This window comes from Gambusia affinis, linkage group LG11 (genome assembly GCF_019740435.1).
Source record: "Gambusia affinis linkage group LG11, SWU_Gaff_1.0, whole genome shotgun sequence".
NCBI classification, from domain to species: domain Eukaryota; kingdom Metazoa; phylum Chordata; class Actinopteri; order Cyprinodontiformes; family Poeciliidae; genus Gambusia; species Gambusia affinis.
This window is the reverse complement of record NC_057878.1, coordinates 6,575,969-6,594,878: the sequence shown is the minus strand read 5'-3', so window position 1 is coordinate 6,594,878 and position 18,910 is coordinate 6,575,969. Positions and strand designations below refer to the sequence as shown.

General features: G+C 40.2%; 1 protein-coding gene and 1 long non-coding RNA gene across 2 annotated transcripts; one reads left to right on the top strand and one right to left on the bottom strand.

Moving 5' to 3' along the window:
• Positions 1-1,220: 1,220 nt before the first annotated feature.
• Positions 1,221-18,714, top strand: wdfy2 (WD repeat and FYVE domain containing 2). Its single transcript, XM_044132783.1, has 12 exons — positions 1,221-1,585; positions 3,297-3,364; positions 4,572-4,645; positions 6,409-6,463; positions 7,231-7,381; positions 9,498-9,610; positions 11,282-11,408; positions 11,588-11,693; positions 13,662-13,763; positions 14,766-14,896; positions 15,047-15,155; positions 16,209-18,714. Exons 1-12 carry the CDS (start codon positions 1,449-1,451, stop codon positions 16,236-16,238), a joined length of 1,203 nt encoding a protein of 400 aa, XP_043988718.1. The 5' UTR covers positions 1,221-1,448; the 3' UTR covers positions 16,239-18,714.
• On the bottom strand, positions 11,558-13,653 carry LOC122840406. Its single transcript, XR_006372224.1, has 2 exons — positions 11,837-13,653; positions 11,558-11,743 (listed from the first exon to the last, which is right to left on the bottom strand). It is a non-coding gene; the product is annotated as an uncharacterized LOC122840406 (long non-coding RNA).
• Positions 18,715-18,910: the final 196 nt, after the last annotated feature.

Genomic DNA, 18,910 nt, shown 5'->3' with positions numbered 1-18,910 from the left:
TTAGTGTTACTCTCAATATTTATGTACGGTAATGCTTCAGGGTTGGTACACAGTAGAATATTTTAAAGGAAAACAAATGTTTTGGCACATCAACTGTTACTCTAGGCTAGTTAACATGTTTTGTTACAAACAACTTCACAAAAGAACAGTATTTGGTCCAATTAGCCGAGTTAGAGTTTTCACACACAGCCTCCTAAAATACTGAATAGTTTCACTTCACTAAAAACGTGGTTGGGATGTTGTGACCTCTTTCTGTTTCTTCTAAGTACGCAAAATGAGGGAGCAAATACTACTTATAGATACCCCATAGAAATGAGTTTTGAAAGATTTTAGATATTATACAAATATATAAATTTAAACCTTTGGACGTTTTACTATTTTTGTGTATGTTTGTGTAAAACGTTCGACAAGCTGATTGAGGAAAAAGAAAAAACAAACAAGCGAAAAGAAAACCACTTGAATAAGTGTTGCTTCATGTTACTCATGTTTCAGGCAAATAACCTGGATGACATCAGGTCTGAAAGTAAACCTTTGCTGTGACAGTAAACTCTGTCCCCTGCTGGAACCTTAAGTAAAAAATGTCTGCAGAGCCACCACTGAAACACAGGTTAGTGATACAGAATTATTTGGACAATATAAAAAAATAAATAAAATAAAATAAAGTATTTTAATGACACCAGTTTGACGTTTGTTCATGATGCAAAGTCGTAGTGATAATATATAATTTATTGTCTTGTGGTTTTTGCGAGCACTGTCACTTTTTATGGATTGTGTTTTGTTATTTCTGCTGTGGTGATTTTTACTTTTGAGTCTTATTTTGGTAAGCACTTTAGGTTAATTACATTTTGCCAGGAGTAATATAAGTGCTTTATAAATTAAATTTGTTTAAATTGAATCATTGCTCATATTCATACAGAGGGAAGCGGACTGTACATTTTAGCAGTTGATTAATCCACATTTTTTTCTGCAATAATTTTCAGAAATGCAAGATTGAAATTGCAGGTAAATGAAATACAACATACCTGCGAGCGTTCGCGCCTCATTGTTAATCGTTTTTCTCTTCACCAGAAGTATTAATTTCCATTCACCTTGAAAATAATTCGTACGATAATTTAAGAGCCATTAATCTACTGTATGTTTCCCTAAGAGCCTTCAAAAACAAAGCTTTTACTTTGAAATTTTGACCAGCGGCTAAGAACGGACGTTTTAATTTTTTGACCGGAAACGAAGTGCGTGTGTGAGAAGGGAGAGAGGCGATGGGCGGCGAGATGTTTGTCAGCTGACTTGGTCGTACCTCTCACAGAAGTCACAACACCGTATCGGTTTTCCCTGACAGGTACATGTAGCAGCTTCTCCACCGAGGCTCTGGCGTGGGGGAACCGCGGCGGGTTATGTTTCCCTGAGACGGGGGCGGGGAGGCGGAGATCCGTGCACCACACTGCTCCACCATGGCGGCCGAGATCCAGCCTCGTCCGCAGGCTAGGAAGCCGTGCCTGCTGAGTAAAATCGAGGCTTTCCAGGAGGTTGTGACCGCGGCGGCGATCATCCCTAAAGAAGACGGGGTGATCAGCGTTTCTGAGGACCGGTAGGTCTCTGCGCCACACGGTGGCTACCTAATAACGTTTAATATAAATCTGAGGTTATTTTTCCTTAATATTGACTTTTTCCCCCCCTTCTGTTAAGCATAAAGCTATTTGTCATCACATGTTCATACGTCTTCAAATCACTAATGTAAGATGTGCGGAATGCCTTTAAAATCATTCTTTATTACTGTAGCATAATATCACACTAATATTTAATTTCAGTACATTTATTCAGTGAGAGATTAAAAAAAGAGTGTAAAATTTTTTATTGAAATATTATCAGCACCCCTGCTGTCAAGACTTTGTACAGCAGCCTTTTGCCAGTAGCTCAGCACTTTGCTTCTATAACAGTTAACAAGGTTTGAGCATACAGAGAGAGGGATCTTTGACCATTCATTTTTACACTGTCTCTATAGATCATCCTGGCTCATCTGTTACAGTCTCTTCAGCTCACTCCCAGGTTTCATGTAGGATTTAGTGTCTGTTTGGGAACTAGATGATCATGGAAGAAGGAAGAAGGTGTTTGCTGAACTGTTTTATGCTGATTTGGCCTGTATGTTTTTGGATTTACAATATTCTTTTTTTTTTTTAAAGAGTTTGTGGTGCCAGGTACCCTAAAGCTGCCAGGGCTTTTTTTTGGAAGAGAAGGAGGTCCACATCACTGTATTTAACAGAGAGGAAGGTTTTTGCCCATGTTTATCTTTTATTTTCACACCAAACCAACCTGTTCCAGGTAAAATCCTATAGGGTTTTTTTTTTTTTAAAAGTTTATGTTTATGATGGTAGATCAGAAAGGGCTTCTTCTTGTCATGCCTCCCATGCAAACAATATGGCATCTAATGGTTGCTATGGAGAGCTGATGACAGGAAGAAGCCACCGTTTGCTCCATTATTACTAAGGTAAGCTTTCATTCTCACTCACCATGGTTGCCGGTGTCTTAAAGACGACAGCCACATTTTTGCACCATATTTATATACCAGGAAAACAGAAAGTTACTGTATATTCATATACAGTTTATATACAAGCTGTATAAAAAAAAAAAAAAAAAAAAAAAAAACAGCAGCAGGATATATCAGTCCCAGATTCTTAAGGTTGCATATTCAAAGTCTAATATATGCTACCTTAACTTTACATGGGAATTAAAAGAGGTGTCGCAGTGAACCCCAATAACTGGCCAAATCCAATAAAAAGATCGTATAAACACAAGTGGCTATATGCAATGGAGTGAGCTTTGGTTGCATGTAAACGCGTTGTGTGGCATTTAAAAGAAAAAGGAACAACTCAAATGCCAGATCACCATATTAAAATCTTTGGCTAATGTCTAAGTATGATTTTGACATTTTATTTTTGTTCGTTTTAAGATTTCGGTTCCATTAAAACAATGAGTATTAGTCATTATATGGACACCATAAGTAAAAAAAAAAAAGTCACTGAATTCCTAAACTAAATCACATTACACTCAAAAAGGTGGAATTTGATCATTAATATTCAGCTTTTCTTTCTTTTTATCAAAGTGAGATCTTTAGAGTCCGGTCACTTGTGTTTTTCCCCTTTTCTCAGGAACAAAGGAGATGTGAAACTGAAGTTTATTTCCCGTGGAGCTGGCCGGGTGTATTCGGGTCGAACGATTTGGCACCGGCCTGGTAGATTAGATTAGTATCTATCAATAATTTACCTCATCTTAGACTTAATGAGGCGCTTCTGTCTTCACAGAACAATCCGAGTTTGGCTGAAGAGGGACAGCGGTCAGTACTGGCCAAGTGTTTACCACACCATGCCATGTAAGTTTCCCCTGTCTGTATTCATGTCTGCACTGCTTCTCATCCCGTTTTCACAATCTGATTGGTTCAGTGAAAATAATACAAATAACACTTTGAGCCAACTTGCTACTGATGGTCATAAGGAATCCTGTTAGTGAGGTGATTTATTTATGATACGTTAGGTCTTCTTCTTTTTTGTTTTTGTAAACCTTAAAGAAGAACGGTTTTCAGCTTAATGTTCTGCAGTGCCTCTTGACCTTTTCTTGCCTTTCATCATCCTCATGTTACAACCCCAAATGTCTTTTTTTTTCCCCCCAGATAAATTCATGCAATAGAGCAACACAAACCAATACATAATTGAGAAGTGGAAAGAAAATCAACTCTGTTTTTTTTTTACATTGCTTTTGTTAAAAAACAAAAGGGGGCTGGGCTTTTTTTTTTCTATACCTTTAAATAAAATCCAACATGAATACTTTCTTCCTCTTCAGTTACCTATTAATCAATCTATGTAGCATTATTTAGCTAATAACAATTTATAAGACTCGAGGAGTAAATATAAAAATAAGTGCAAACTTGGGTGAGGAACTTTGTGTCCAAATTCCTGACACAAAAATAAAACATGAACTTTATAAACAGAGCTGTTGTTTTTCTGGTTTGTTTTCATCTCTGAAAGCGTTTTTGTGGCTGCTTCAGATGCTAAGTTAACCTTAACCTTAACTCTTGTGGTAGCTTCAGAGCCGTACAAGACACATGTTGGGATTTCCACAGCACTCTGCCGCAGAAGATCTGGGTCAGGCTCGGTCAATGCTGCCAGTAAAGCTGTAGAGTTTTTGAACAGAATTGTTTTTTGTTGTTGTTTTTTGGTAACATTTAACTCCTTTTTTTTTTCTTCTCCTAGTTATATCTGAACTGTTTCTGCATTTTTATTTGACATTTGTCACCTTTTCTTTTTTTTTTTTTCTGGTTCTGTCTCGTACTTTTTCATTTGTTAGGCAAACTTTGCTTACTTATAGTCACGTGACCCACACTTAATAGTGGAACTCAAGACCAATGAGTAAGCCTGTTAAATGCAGCTTGAAGCTGAATAAAGGTTTATCTTTGCATCTGTTTTATAGTCAAAGTGGCAGGACTTCAGACTCTGCTACTAGAACTTCCCTCTCATAATGTTTTAAGTTATTTTAGATAATTTGGACTTGACACAGACTTTCTTCTGTCATTTCTTTTGCAGCCTCATGTTCCTGCATGTCCTTTAACCCAGAAACCAGGAGGCTATCTGTAGGTATGGATACAGGAAGTATCTGTGTAAGTAAAATCTTTGAGACTCTTTCCTTCCTCAGCTGATGACTCAGTCAGCTGCTTTCCAACTGGTTCAGGCAGTAAACGCCTCAAGTACACAGTATCAGTTTATGGGGGAAAAAAAAAAGAATGTTAAAGAGAGGAAGAAATAAAGTTGTACATGAATGAGCTGCAGCACTTAGGACTGCACTGTTGCATTAAAGAGCAACCAGCATGCGAATGGGATCTCAGGTAGATCATCCGCCGATTAGGAACCCAGTTTTCTCCTCTTTATGAAAGACGGAGTGCAACAAATCCCAGACGGTGTGCGCAGAAATCTTCTTTGATGAGATTGTCGGGCTTCATTACTGTTGGGATGGGATGGCATATCTGGGTCAAATATCTGCTGGCTACTCATCCACAATGTTGCTTCCTGCAAGGAAATAAAAAAAATCATGGAAACTTCGGTCGGCGTCTGTCGAAACAGGTCTGCCAGCTGTGAAGGGGGGGGGAAGGGGGCGCACACCTCCAAATTGCGCATACACAAGTTGACGCAGGGAGGCTGTGAGCTTTTCAGGCTGCAGTTCAAATGCAAAATATGCTAGTCATGATGTAAAAACAAAGTTCTGGAGTCATATTTATGGATTAGGAGAATAAAAAAAAAAGCATAAGCATCATCTCATAAATGATGTGTGATACATGAATAGGTTTACATACATTAGCCGCAGTACAACCTGAGTTTGAGCAGCTCGCACTGACCAGTGAAAAATAAATGTCATATTTGTTGTGTTCATTGCCTTCTGACCGTAGATATTCCCACTGATTATTGGTGTGTCCTTCTTTAAGCTGAAACCGATGGTAGCGGTGCAGAAATCTCCCAATTAAAATAGGAAAATCCAGCAGATATTAAGACAATATTCAGCCCAGGGTGACATATTCGGGTTAGAAATTCAGAAAAACAGCTGGGATAAAACTATTTGATTTCTAAAAGCACGATTGGGTCTTGTGGGCATTTACAGAGATGGCAGGTTGTCCGGGTTTGACCAGATCCAGGTTTTGGGAGATTCTGAAGACCATGGAGCGGTCTTCATCCTGTGTGAAGGGTTCTTGGTCTGTTCCTTAACAGAAAGTACTGTTTATGTTACTTCCTTAAACCATTCCTGACTTGGCTCTTGCGTAATATTATGTGCATTATTTTAAAGGTCAGTCAGTCTGAGCTTCAATTTCCCCAAAATCACTAGCGTGGATCAGTGGATCAAAGTTTTAAAGTATCTTTCAAGTAAGACTTTATTTTTCCCAGTACTTCCCGCTATATTCTTATTTTACAACATGTACTAGACTGCAGTTGCGTTGCTTTGTTTTGTTTGTTAATATATGAAACGACTCAAACTGGAGCACCAAAGATTGTGGTCTTTGTGACAAAATAAGCTCGATGCAAAGCATCGTTGTTGGGTTTGATTTTTGCCATTCGGCACTTTGTTTTGGAATGAGAAAGTTCCACAGAAAAATCGGGCAAGGCCACAACATTGCAGCACGTTGCAGATTTTAATCTCAGAACCTGAAGTCTGAAAAGCTCCCACCAGGGTTTTAAATATAGTTGTTGCCTCAGAGGAAGCTGTCGCGCAGAACAACTTGTTTCTTTCTGTAGTAGCCTGCAGGTTCTCCAGTCCGTCGCAGTCATGTTTTGATGAAACGGTGTTTACTTTTGACCTCGTGTTCTGGTTCTCTTGGTCATTTTTATCATTGACCTCGCTGGGCGCAAACATTTCTCCCTGTTTTCTGTCTTTCAGGAGTTTATTCTGTCAGAGGACTACAATAAAATGACCCCGGCGCTCACATACCAGGGTGAGACGTGACGCTTTTCATTCGTCTGTGGAACAAAGTCAGTTATTTCTCATATTTTGAGGCAAGCCGGGAGTTTGTAAAAACAGGAGTTAATATGTTTAATCTTAGAAGACCTGAACTTATATTCCTATATTCCTACAGTGCATTGCAAACATACACACACCCCCTTGAACTTTTCCACATTTTGTCACAGGCGTTTGTGCATTCATGTAACTTTGTTGGAAAAAAAAAACATAGACGTTCCAGAAACACTTGAAAGTTTCACAGCACTTTGTATCAATCCAACGGCTGAATAACCTAAATGATAGATTACAAACAATAAAGTCTTTGTTGTTGATTTCATACGTTTAATTTAGAAGCAAACACTGTTTTCGAATTTAAAATTGTATTTATTTTGTTGCTGTACGGATTTAGTTTAAAATGTGATTACGGTAACTGCTATTAATTAAATACAGAAACTCCAATGAATTCAATTCAAATATGAATCAAGTCCCCCCACTAGAACCATCCCAACTAAACATTGAAGCTTGTATTTGTAGCAAGACACGGTGCGAAGAACCTAATAATCAGGTTTTACTGCACTTCCATATGGCATGTTGTAATATTATAATGCTACGCAGTGTTATTTCAGCTTCTCGTGTCTTTTACTCTCTGTGTTCACAACTCCTTCCTGATTATAATTCACTCCAAGCGCAGGCTCCCGTGTCGTAACGCTGATCGATTGAGTCTTGACCGGATCATTTTTCGTCTGCTTTCTCCGCCTGCAGCCCATCAGGGCAGAGTGGCGGTGGTGCTCTTTGTGTTGGAGATGGAGTGGCTGCTAAGCACCGGCCAGGACAGGAACTTCACCTGGCACTGCTCGGAGAGCGGCCAGCAGCTGGGGACGTACCGCACCGCGGCCTGGGTCTCAGGTCTGCAGTATCCTTCAACACCCCTCCACCCCCACTGTTATCGTCGTCTGCAGGTCACCTCGCTCTGCAGAGGCGGCATGGCGAACATTCACATGAAGGGCTTTGAATTTGGTAAAAATAAATAAATAAATAAATAAATAAATAAATAAATAAATAAGTAAATAAATGAATGACTGTCTATAATTGCAAAAGCCTGCTCTAATTTAAGAACGAAGAAGAAAAAAAAACCCCAGAGCAATTGAGATTAACTTCCAGTGGGTTTGTGCTAATGGAAAGGACTAACAATAGGAATCAGTCATGCTGCTGTCAAGGAAACGGTCTGAGTGGGTTTCTGTAATGGGCAGATGAAAGGCTGCGAGTGCTCGGCAGTAACACTGATCCATACAAATGAACCCTCTGCGCCGGGTCATCGCAGCGATGATATCCTGCCTCGGCTCGCTGGCGGCGCGTGGAACCGACTTTTATTTTTCTTTATTCTGGAGGCTGTGCTGATGTGGTGAAAGTAAGTGGGTGTGATGTTTGCTGCCAGTCGGTATTAAACTCACATTAAATATATTAATGTGAGGATGAATTCGTTTTCCAGGCAGATGCTGCTGTTTAGCAGGACTTTAATGGCTTATAAAGAAAGAAAACTCGCATGTTGGTCTCTAAGGTCAATTAAGCAAAATGTTGAATGATTTTAATGGGAACTAAGAATCATCAACCCCACGTCCCATGAAATACGTGCAACTGCATACGGAGACTCTATTCAAAGATGGAGTTTGCATTTTAACACCATGCATCCATGTCTATAAAAAACTAACCACTGTATGTATATGATGATGCAGGTATTTATTAGTCTTTTATAGACTTTGTTTTTTTCTTTACAAGAAACGATGGCAGTGAAATGGAATAATAAATTTCAGACTACAGGGTTCCAGTGATGTCTGGGAAAGTCTGGAGTTTATTTAATTATTTATTTATTTATTTATTTTTACATTTTCTACTGCTGGACTATTTTAAGTATAGAAAAAAGATCGATAGGAAAACAAATCCCACTTTCCACATTTTTTTTCCTCTTCTTGTGTCATCTAAAAGAAAACAAATTGAATTTCTACAGAGCAGAGCAGTTCTTAAACTGATTTAAATTCGATTTGGATCATTTAGCTGTGAATTGATACATCTCAACATAATTTTTTTTAGAGGTTCTTGTGAAAATCAGTTTTTAATATTTTGAGCTGCTGCTGTTTTCAGTTTTATTTGCGTTTTTTTCATCTGTATGTTTTGGGTTGCAATTATATTATTTCGAAATGTGAAAGCTAAAAATATGTTTTGAAAGCAAAAAACAGGCCGTAATTTTATTTTATTTTATTTTTTTCTGCAATTTTGACTTAGGCTTACAAATTGCATCCTCGACTTCTTGACATAGGGTGATGTTGAAATAAAGTCGTCAGATATCTGGGTGGCAGTTTGTCATGAACGGTGCAGGGAACAGTGAAGGAAGTTAATGGTTTGTCAAGACCCAAGCTTAGCTTAGTTTTTTTTTGTTTTTAGCCAACATTAAAAACATATGGTGCAGAAAAAAAATAATAAACCATGCTAAAACATGGTGGTGACGGCATCATCCTGTGGAGGGTGGGGTGCTATTTTTCAGCTAGGGTAAGGAAGCTGGTGACAGTTTGTAGGCGGAAGCTAAATATAGGAGAATTGTGGAAGAAAACTCTGAAAACACTGGCAGAGCTACGAGGGAATGGTTCAAATAAAAACATTCATGAGTTAAAGATTTAAATCCTAAACAGAATCTCTGGCAAGGCAAAATCAAATGTCTATTTTTTTTTTTTTTTGGTTGAACATTGTTATAGAAAATTTGCCTGTTTTTTTTTTTGTTTTGTTTTTTTGTTTACTTCCTCCTTTCTGCAGCCATGTGGCAATGATTGAGTCTTGTGGTGATCTAATCAGTCCAACAGGTTGGGGAGGGTAAACGTTGCCTGCAGCCTGAGACGAACCTCCGAAAACACCTTTCACTTAAACATCACATGCAGCAGCTGACGCATTTGGTGCCCGACGTTTTAGTAAAACGTGGAGCTCGTTAATTACAGTCAACACTTGTTTGTTCGGTGAATTGTTTCTTAACCTTTGACCAGGTTTGATGTAGAAACCAGGCACGCCTTTGTAGGGGACCAGTCTGGTCAGGTGACCATCCTGAAGCTGGAGCAGGACAGCTGCAGCCTGGTTACCACCTTCAAAGGACACACAGGTACGTCACACGAATACACCCACACACACTCGGTTCCTTTGTTTTGTATTATAAATATTTAAGCTATTATAAAATGATACGACCGTAACAAATAGCTAAGTAAAAATGTCTAACAGCAGGGAGTAAGCTATTAGTATAAGTATATATTAATGGAAATTCCTCTGAGAAAAATTTTCTTACTTAATCAATGCAAAACAGGTTTGGTGAGCAAGGAAAAAACAAAAAACGTTCTGCCACAGATCAGAGGGGGTTTTATTTAATATATCTGCAGGAAGGACGGCTCAGTGATGCGCTCAGTGACACAGACCTTATCTGATTCTGATTAAAACCTCATGGTGCAAACTGAGAAAGTGACGGAGATGAGCCTTCGTGACGGGCGATGTGAAGAGATTTTGAACCAGTCAATGTCATTGGTTATACTAAATTGGTTCAGCCTCGTAGCTTACCAATGCATTTAAATTAATCAGGATAAGGGTTGAACATTTCCAGTGAGTGTGAAACTGTTTAGAAACAGAAAATCTGACTCCATCCATCCATCCATCCATCCATTCATCTTCTTCTGCTTATCCGGGGTCGGGTCGCGGGGGTAGCAGCTTCAGAAGGAAGGCCCAGACTTCCCTCTCCCCAGCCACTTCTTCCAGCTCCTCCAGAGGAATCCCAAGGCGTTTCCAGGCCAGCCGAGCAACATAGTCCCTCCAGCGTGTCCTGGGTCTTCCTCCTCCCGGTGGGACGTGCCTGGAACACCTCACCAGGGAGGCGTCCAGGAGGCATCCTGACCAGATGCCCGAGCCACCTCAACTGGCCCCTCTCGACGTGAAGGAGCAGCGGCTCTACTCTGAGTCCCTCCCGGATGACTGAGCTTCTCACCCTATCTCTAAGGGAGAGCCCAGACACCCTATGGACAAAACCCATTTCAGCCGCTTGTATCCGCGATCTCGTTCTTTCGGTCATGACCCAAAGCTCATGACCATAGATGAGGGTGGGAACGTAGATCGACCCGGCTCAGCTCTCTCTTCACCACGACGGACCGGTACAGCGCCCGCAGCGGCAGGCCTGCACCAATCCGCCTGTCGATCTCCCGATCCCTTCTTCCCTCATTCGTGAACAAGATCCCGAGATACTTGAACTCCTCCACTTGGGGCAGGACACTCCCCCTGACCCGGAGAAGGCACTCTACCTTTTTCCGGCTCGAGGTCATGGCCTCGGATTTGGAGGCAGTGATCCTCATCCCGGCCGCTTCACACTCGGCTGCAAACCGCTCCAGCGAGAGCTGCAGATCACGTCCTGATGAAGGGACGTGATCTGCAGTAAATGTTTGGACTGTAGTCCCAAAATAGTTTGGCATAACTTTTTAATGGTCATTACATTTAGACAAGAAGACAATCAGACCAAATAATGCCACCTTGAAGACCTTGTCCACAGTTTTTGTCAGATTGTTTTATGTGCATTTATGTATGCATGAGTATGTTCAAAGTCAAATTTTGAACATTTAGAAGTATATGTGTTTGTGGGACTCTGACCGCATGCAAAAAATAAAATCCAACAAATACTAACCATCGAATCAAAATACTTCGTCAAGCAACAGAAATGACAAAAGAAAAAACAAAAACAACAGAAAAATGTTTTAAAAAACAGGAGGATTTATTTCATGTACTTGTCTTTGCGTGGCAGGTAATGTGACGGCGCTGTGTTGGGACCCGGCTCAGCGGGTGCTGTTTTCTGGCAGCTCCGACCATTCCATCATCATGTGGGACATCGGAGGGAGGAAAGGCACTGCCATCGAACTGCAGGGACACAAGTAGGAAACGCACATCTTCAGCAGGACGAACCAAGTAGCTTTGAGTTTGTTCTCAGCTTTCATATACAACCGATTTGAAGCAGGTTTAGACGATGCGAAGCCCAACGTTGGCTTTCGTTGACTCATAAGATTGTTTTTTTTTGTGTGTGTGTGTGTGTGTGTGTGTGAACTGTTGTCAGTGACAAAGTCCAGGGCCTGTGCTATGCCTCACACACCCGCCAGCTCATCTCCTGCAGCTCTGATGGCAGCATCGTCATCTGGAACATGGACGTGACTCGGCAAGAGGTGAGCGCATAATCGCTGACATCGAAGTCGACTCGGTGCACCAAATCGTTCTAAAGAGAAGCAAATGAAGATCAGTTCAGCCGCTGCCACGGAGGAGCGTTCTTTGTTTTCCTGTCTTGTTCCACTCGTCTCCACACAGTTACCTGGGACCTAGTTTTGTCTTTATTTAATCAGACCCACATTTTTGCCTCTGTGTTTTGCCCAAACTCTCTCTGCTCTGCTCTGAAACAGCGTCTTCTCCAGCAGAGAAACACTTGCTGCTGGAATACAAAGTATTTTCACTGCCGCTGCTGGAACAGTGTTTTGCAAAGGTTAAACCAAAGTCCAATGTTTTTTGCTGATTTACCTTGTTTATGAGAGTCACTTGACACATTTGGCTGAGTGCCGCTCTCATGTTTGTGTGATACACACGGATCTGGAGTCGGGGGAGGGCCGGCAATTTACAGCGTGAAGACCTACAGCAGAGGAAAAATAGACTCGGTGGCCACAAAATGTCTGAGGCTCAATAAAAAGCCCACCAATAACTTCAGCTGGAAGTGATTTTTGGGGTTTTAGGAAGACTGGAGTTACCAAGGAAAGGTTTTCATATCAGTTGTGGTGAAAGAGGCGGCACTGTCTGATTAGGGATCTCCAAACCGATGTGAATTTTGCTTCGAGCTAGGGCTGCAACTAACGATTGTTTGAGTAATCGATTATTCTATCAATTAATCGGATAAAAACAATTGGCTCATTCTGCATATTTTTCATTTAACACCTTAAACCATTTTTATACAGTGTTAGAAATGCATAAAGAGATGCAAATAAATAAATAAGTCTTTTTTTAAAAAAAAGAAAAGAAAGAAAAATAAACATTTTACAACATATATTGCAATAACAGCAATGCTTCAGCAAACACCTGATCACTTCTTGTAGTAAAGGATGCATCCGCAGCTAAACAAATACTTCTGCTTCACTTAACATCAGTACAGTATAGGGCTGATCTGTTTACTATTTCTTTGAATGACTATTTACCGTATTTTCAGGACTGTAGAGCGCACTATACTACAAGCCGCACCTACAAATAAACAAAAAAAACAAACAAAAAAAAAAAACCTGGAAACGTACATATATAAGCTGCACCAGGCTGTAAGCCGCTGGTATCTCCGCCGCTCTCGGTTTTCCACAAGGACCCAGCAGAGGGCAGTAGAGGGCTGCGTCCTAATAAATCTGCTATTAAGGACGCAACCCTCCTTCTCCAAAGCCGAACCCTGGTTTTGTTCACGCCGAGTTTACGTGCAGCGGCTTTATTTCCCCATGTTGTCCTGCCAGATCGCCAGCCCTCAACTTAAAAGCAGCATCATATGAGTTTGAAAACATTTCTCCGTCGTGCCTGCTGCTAGCATGTGCTTGTTCTAATCTAAATGGAATTTAGCGCTTTCTTCTTTGATTTCCAATCTTGACTTTCAACGATTCACTTCCTGGTGGTTGAAGAAAGATCCACAGAAAAAGCCGCACCGGGCTAAAAGCCGCCTGGTTCAAAGCGTGGGGAAAAAAAGTAGCGGCTTATAGTCTGAAAAATAATAATTGGATAGCAAATTGTGCTAAATACACATATTTTTCTTAGAGAATGTGAACCAGGTGAAGCTAAAACTATGCCACTTGAGTTCTAGGTAAAACATTTTACCGACAAAGAATTTTCTTTTTTGTTTTTCATTTTTAATCAAATGTGAATGTATGTGGTTTTTGCTCAGTTTTGGCTTCATGACAGCTTGTTCTATCAGAATTGTGCTTTCTCTGGTATTTTTTAATGCACAGCTGAAATAGCAAAAGTCGCTCATGGCTGTTCACCAATCAGGTTATTCAGATAGCATTTTCTGATCGCATGCCAATTTTATTTTCTAACTCTCCCCATTCCTTGTTTCAACATTGGGAATTCTCTCACTACAGAACTGGAGGGAAGCTGTAATTTAGCATTTTGCATGTGTGCAGACTCCAGAGTGGCTGGACAGCGACTCCTGTCAGAAGTGTGAGCAGCCTTTCTTCTGGAACTTCAAACAGATGTGGGACAGTAAGAAGATCGGCCTGCGACAGGTACGTCCCACTGCCTGAACCAAAACTCCCTTAGCTTTCATCATCAGGCGGGAAAAACCTCTCTTTCTGCTCGAGCAGCCGTGCATGAACGTATCCCTCCCGTTATTCCAGAGAAAACATTCCTAGAGCCCTTCACTTCTGCCACGCTAATGCTGAGAAAACATCCTGTGGCTCTTTTATGGCCAGCTTCTCAGAAACAGCTTTGTGTTGTGGTTACTCCTTTCAGTGTGTTCTTGTTGTGCTCAGGCTTCTTGGACAAAGTGGCAACGTTTTCCCAAGTGCTGCAGACAGAACTAGCAACATAATATTGGTGGCTTTTGGCGATTTATTGTTGTTTTTCCTTGTCAGAAGTTTAAGTGTGTCCAACCGAAGTTTGGTAGTTTCGCCCAAATCTCCAAAACAATGGATTCATAGAATGAACAATGGGTTTTGCAAAGTCCAATCTGATGTTCTTTGAATCCAGTAGACTTGGAGAACTTGTGCTAGATTTGATTTCCATCTGAATTGTACAAAAGATTTGAAATGTGTAGTGATTTTTCTTTTGTTTACATCACAAAAGCCTTCCTAACAGGAGTGTTTACACCAAAAGTACTTGTTCCATTTGCAGATTATGCCACTTATAATGTGGGAAAAACGTCTAGTTCTATTGGCAGACTTACAACTAGTACTTTTTCATCAATATTAAGGAGTTATTTACTTAAAACAAGCCTTTATATCTTCATGAAAAGTTACTTGTGAGTTAGTTTAGTCTTATTTCAAGATATTTGCAGTAGAAATTAGATGAAAAATACTTGGTAAAATGTTGCGTTTCTGCAAGCAAACTGCATTTCTCCTGCAGTCTCCGATCCTCCAGCGTTAAGTTTGCATAAATGTTGCATCTTTTATGAACACCTGCCCTGGTTGGCCGGGCGACCATTCGACTTCCCCGCTGTTTGACTGTCTATCTGTGGTGTTCGTGTTGTAATAGGCAAAGCTCTTATTTGCCTCTCGTGTTTTCCTCAGCACCACTGCAGGAAGTGTGGCCAGGCCGTGTGCGGCAAATGTTCGTCCAAGCGCTCCACCATCCCCCTGATGGGCTTCGAGTTTGAGGTGCGGGTGTGTGACAGCTGCCACGAGTCCATCACCGACGAAGAGTGAGTCACAGTCAGCCTCTGTCGGTGCCGTATGGCGTACGGCGCCTTTGTCCTCCCGGCGTTCCCCGGGCGCTCTCACGCTGACGTCTCCGCCTCTTCTCTTCCCCCACCCTGTGTGTGTGTGTGTGTGTGTGTGTGTGTTTGTTTTAGTCGAGCTCCCACTGCCACCTTCCACGACAGCAAGCACAACATTGTTTACATGCACTACGAGCCCACCACGGGAAACCTGCTCACCTCCGGCACCGACAAGGTCGTCAAGGTCTGCACCGGAGACGAGTTTTCCACGTTTGTAGTTTGTGGGTTCAGGGGGTGACAGACGCTCAGGAAACTGAACCAATGATTTTCTACGAGTTGCTCAAAAGCGAAGGAGGCGAATTTAAAATGTCAGAATTGAAGCAAAAATAATCATTTTAAAAAAGTGCTAATGCAGTTTGCATGTCATATTGATCCTGGGCTTATTTAAAGAATTTTTGACCATTTGATTTGAAAATACATCTGCAAATTCTGGCTGCATATTGTCACTCCAACAGAAGTTGTAATGTTCGTTTTCAGTGCAGTTGTGCACTTCATCCAACTAGGTCTGAAACGATCATTTGTATTAATCATGATTAATTGACGTCGGAAATAATTCTCAACTAATTTAGTAATCGATAAATCGTTAAGCGGAGTATATAGACTCTAAATCCATGCCATTTTTTGAAAGAACAAATTACCCAGAGCAGTAATTAAGCAAAAACTGTACAAAAAATGCATACATTTTGCTTTTTAAGATAAACAAAAAAATTGTTTTCTGTAAATATGTAAAATAACAAAGACAGCGTTTATGTCAGAAGCTTGTTGGTTCCCTACAAAATAAAGTAATGGGCTTGATCCGCAAATTGACCCACATGCTAATTTTACTTGTGTCTATTTTTTACCTGTATGCTTTATTTTGAGAAAATCAACAGTAAATTCAAGTGTTTGAGCCTCATTTTACGTAGATTTGTTTGTTCCACAATCCGTCCGCAACAGAAACAGCAGTCGGGAGTTCAGACCTGATTAACAAAATGAAAGAGATAATCTTTAAAAAGACTGCAGGCCGTTTTGTGGATGAGAATTCACATGTTTCTCTCTGAAGCTGTGGAAATGTGTTTTCAGAAAGATGTTTGTGATCTTTCTCTGTTCATTCAATTGAAAATATATAGTATATTTCTCTCACACTCTAAACCGTTTTATTCTTCAGTTTCTTCTTAGCCTGTAACTTTGGCCGATCATGATGGCTGCCCTTATTTAAACAGAAGTTTTTCTTGAATTTTTTTAATCTCTTTTGCAGATATGGGACATGACTCCTGTGGTGTCGTGAGTTTCCGCGGACAACGAGGCAGCATTTCGGCTAACTGTGGCCATTCGCACTTCGATGAGGAAGAGGGAACAGCAGCCGTGTTTATTTAACCGCCATTTAGCAAGAAAGCCTGGGTTGTTGCATTCTCTGACAGCGACGACACGGCCGGCCGGAGAGAATCCTGAGAACGGTGCAACGTCTTGCTCAACCCGAGGTCACAGTCTGGTTGGTCTTTGCTTGATATCTGGAGTTATCATGCTTGTACTCTGGGATACTTTCTGGCATTTTACCTTGTAAGAAATTTAAACTCTTATGTACTTTTCATAAATTTCTTTCCATTTGAAGATTGGAGGAGCTAAAAAGTCATCAGACTCGTTTGTTGGATACTAAATCATCAACATCAATATGATTTTGTTTATTTTTATTATTATCTAAACAAAAAATACCTTCAGGAGGAATTCAGGCCTGGATTATTATGACACCCTCTAGAGGCTAAATTTGTTTTGTTCCTGTTACATCTAATTTATTTTTTTGACTAGTAAAAGTTTTCTCCTTATCACATATTGTATTCATGAAGGTCATAAACGGCTACCTGGAAATTCATAATTATAGTCTGGTCTAAAAGATTTCTTTTAACTACTTTTCCCGTTAAAGGTAATTGATGAACATTTCATGTAACATTTTTAGTGTTATATTTCAGACAGTTAACCTCCAACAACATGTCTGAAACATTAACCAAAGCATAACTCAAAGTAGCTGTGATAAACTACAGCAGCATGTTTTTTTGTTTTTTTTTTACCCTACCAAACTCTGTGGATGACGAATGTTTTGGTGTCTTCTGAACAGTAATTAACTGTGAGTCCATAAATATCAGCCGATGCAGGTTTGGAAGTGATAAAGGAAGTAGCATTAGGCCAGCTGGTCACTTTAATTCAGCCTCTTTGAGTTAATTTTGTGAAATAATCTGCGTGAACATTTTCTTCCAGTCATCCTAGTTCAGTGACCCTTAACTGCTGAACAGTTCATTCAGTCGGGTCAAAGTCTGCACACAGTGCTATTTATGTTTACTTGGTGGCGGTTCTTTTGGATCCTGTGCGCTCTTTAAATCATCTCTGTTTGGCGTAATTATTTTAGAGGTAGTAAAGATTAAATGCAGTCCCAATTTAATTTTGGAATAATTTGTTGGAATTATTTTCTTACATGTTTCATAACACACAGGGCGCCCGTTGAGAGGACACAACCTTTTCTTTCTCTTATTTTTAAACGTTTGTGCCGTCCCCCTTGTCATGCCACCCTGAGCAGAGAGCCATCAGTTGACATAGCGATAGATCTGAACTCCCTACAAAATAAATTGAATTGCCTCATCGTTCCTCAAGCAGGCAATTTTTAATGGAAGTAAAATTATGCTTTGTATCACAAGCCAGATGACATCACTGCTATTGTGGGAACCATTATTTATTTTCTCTCAAGGCACTTAATCATAGTTTAGCTCTGCTTGAGTAATTCTGTCAAAAGAAATAATATCATGGAATAAGTCCAGCCAAACATCTTAAAGAAATTTGATCAACTTTCCTCTGATGTTAAGGTGCGGCTACCAGAATAATGGCTTGTTTGTGTTGCATGAGTGCAGCATCGTCCATTTCAGACGCACAGAGGAAGCTTCACGGAATCCGTCTGGTTCTGGATTTAAAACCCGTTAAAGCTCCAGTCGGGACACTGATGAGCCTCCTGATGTGCGATCGGACCGTGCTGTGGAACATCGTCTATGTCCTGTTTAGTGCTTGTCAGCATTTTTCCCGAGGTTATTTATTCTAAATGTTTGTTTCATGTATGAAACATGTACAGAAGCACATATCAACACGGCTAGACGCTGTGGCATTTCAGAGATGTACCAGAGCGTAAAAATGTTGCTACAAAACGGTTTAAATTGTTGAGGTTTTTTTTGTTTTTTTTTTCTTCAGCTTTGTATGTTGGCTTTATTGTTGATGCACTGGAATCACGAGGCAGAAAATCGTCGATTTCTCCTAAATTTTTGTTGCGTGCTTTTGTGACGCTCAGCTCTAATCCCTCTGAGCTTCTTCCAAAGATTATTGATTATGGATCTGAAAACAAGGTTGTACGATCTGTTAGCGATAACAATATGGAGCAGTCGTCTTCTCGTGTTTTTAGTTCACCTTCTCCTGTGAACTAATACACACCTGCAAACTGAATTAAACAAAGTGTGATTGTTAACAATGGAAACTGATGTAAAACATACAGTTAACGGAATGGATCTTCTATTTCGCAAACTTAACCACACAGGAGAAACAGAGTCGGATTAAAATTTCTTGATTTTTGCTGCTTTTAAACTTTAGAGCAGATAAAGTTTATTAAAGGCCAGTTCTTTGACTTTTTGTTGCAGGAAAGAGGGAAAAAAAAATGGTTGAATTTCAGAGTTTTTGTGAATGTAACACTGTGTATAGACGATCAATTAAAACGAAAAGTATTTACCCTCATCCGTCATGTCCGAGTTATGTATTTGGCAACTGATATTGAAAGCTGCAGTTATTTCTATTGCTTCACACTTTTTCCTTCCACTCAACTTTCAGTAATATATTAGGAAACAGCCCTATAAAGCTCTTTTTGTCTTTTTTTTTGTGTGTTTTCCAGTTCTTGTGAACGTTTTGTCATTAACTGTCAAGTATGCAGTCTTT

What these genes read in the sequence shown, in the direction of transcription:
- wdfy2 (XM_044132783.1), top strand. Translation starts at nt 1,449, where the DNA reads ATGGCGGCCGAGATCCAGCCTCGTCCGCAGGCTAGGAAGCCGTGCCTG. An exon ending in CACCTTCAAAGGACACACAG is followed by an intron (nt 9,611 to 11,281) that starts GTACGTCACACG and finishes TTTGCGTGGCAG; the next exon opens with GTAATGTGACGGCGCTGTGT. An exon ending in AGAAGATCGGCCTGCGACAG is followed by an intron (nt 13,764 to 14,765) that starts GTACGTCCCACT and finishes TGTTTTCCTCAG; the next exon opens with CACCACTGCAGGAAGTGTGG.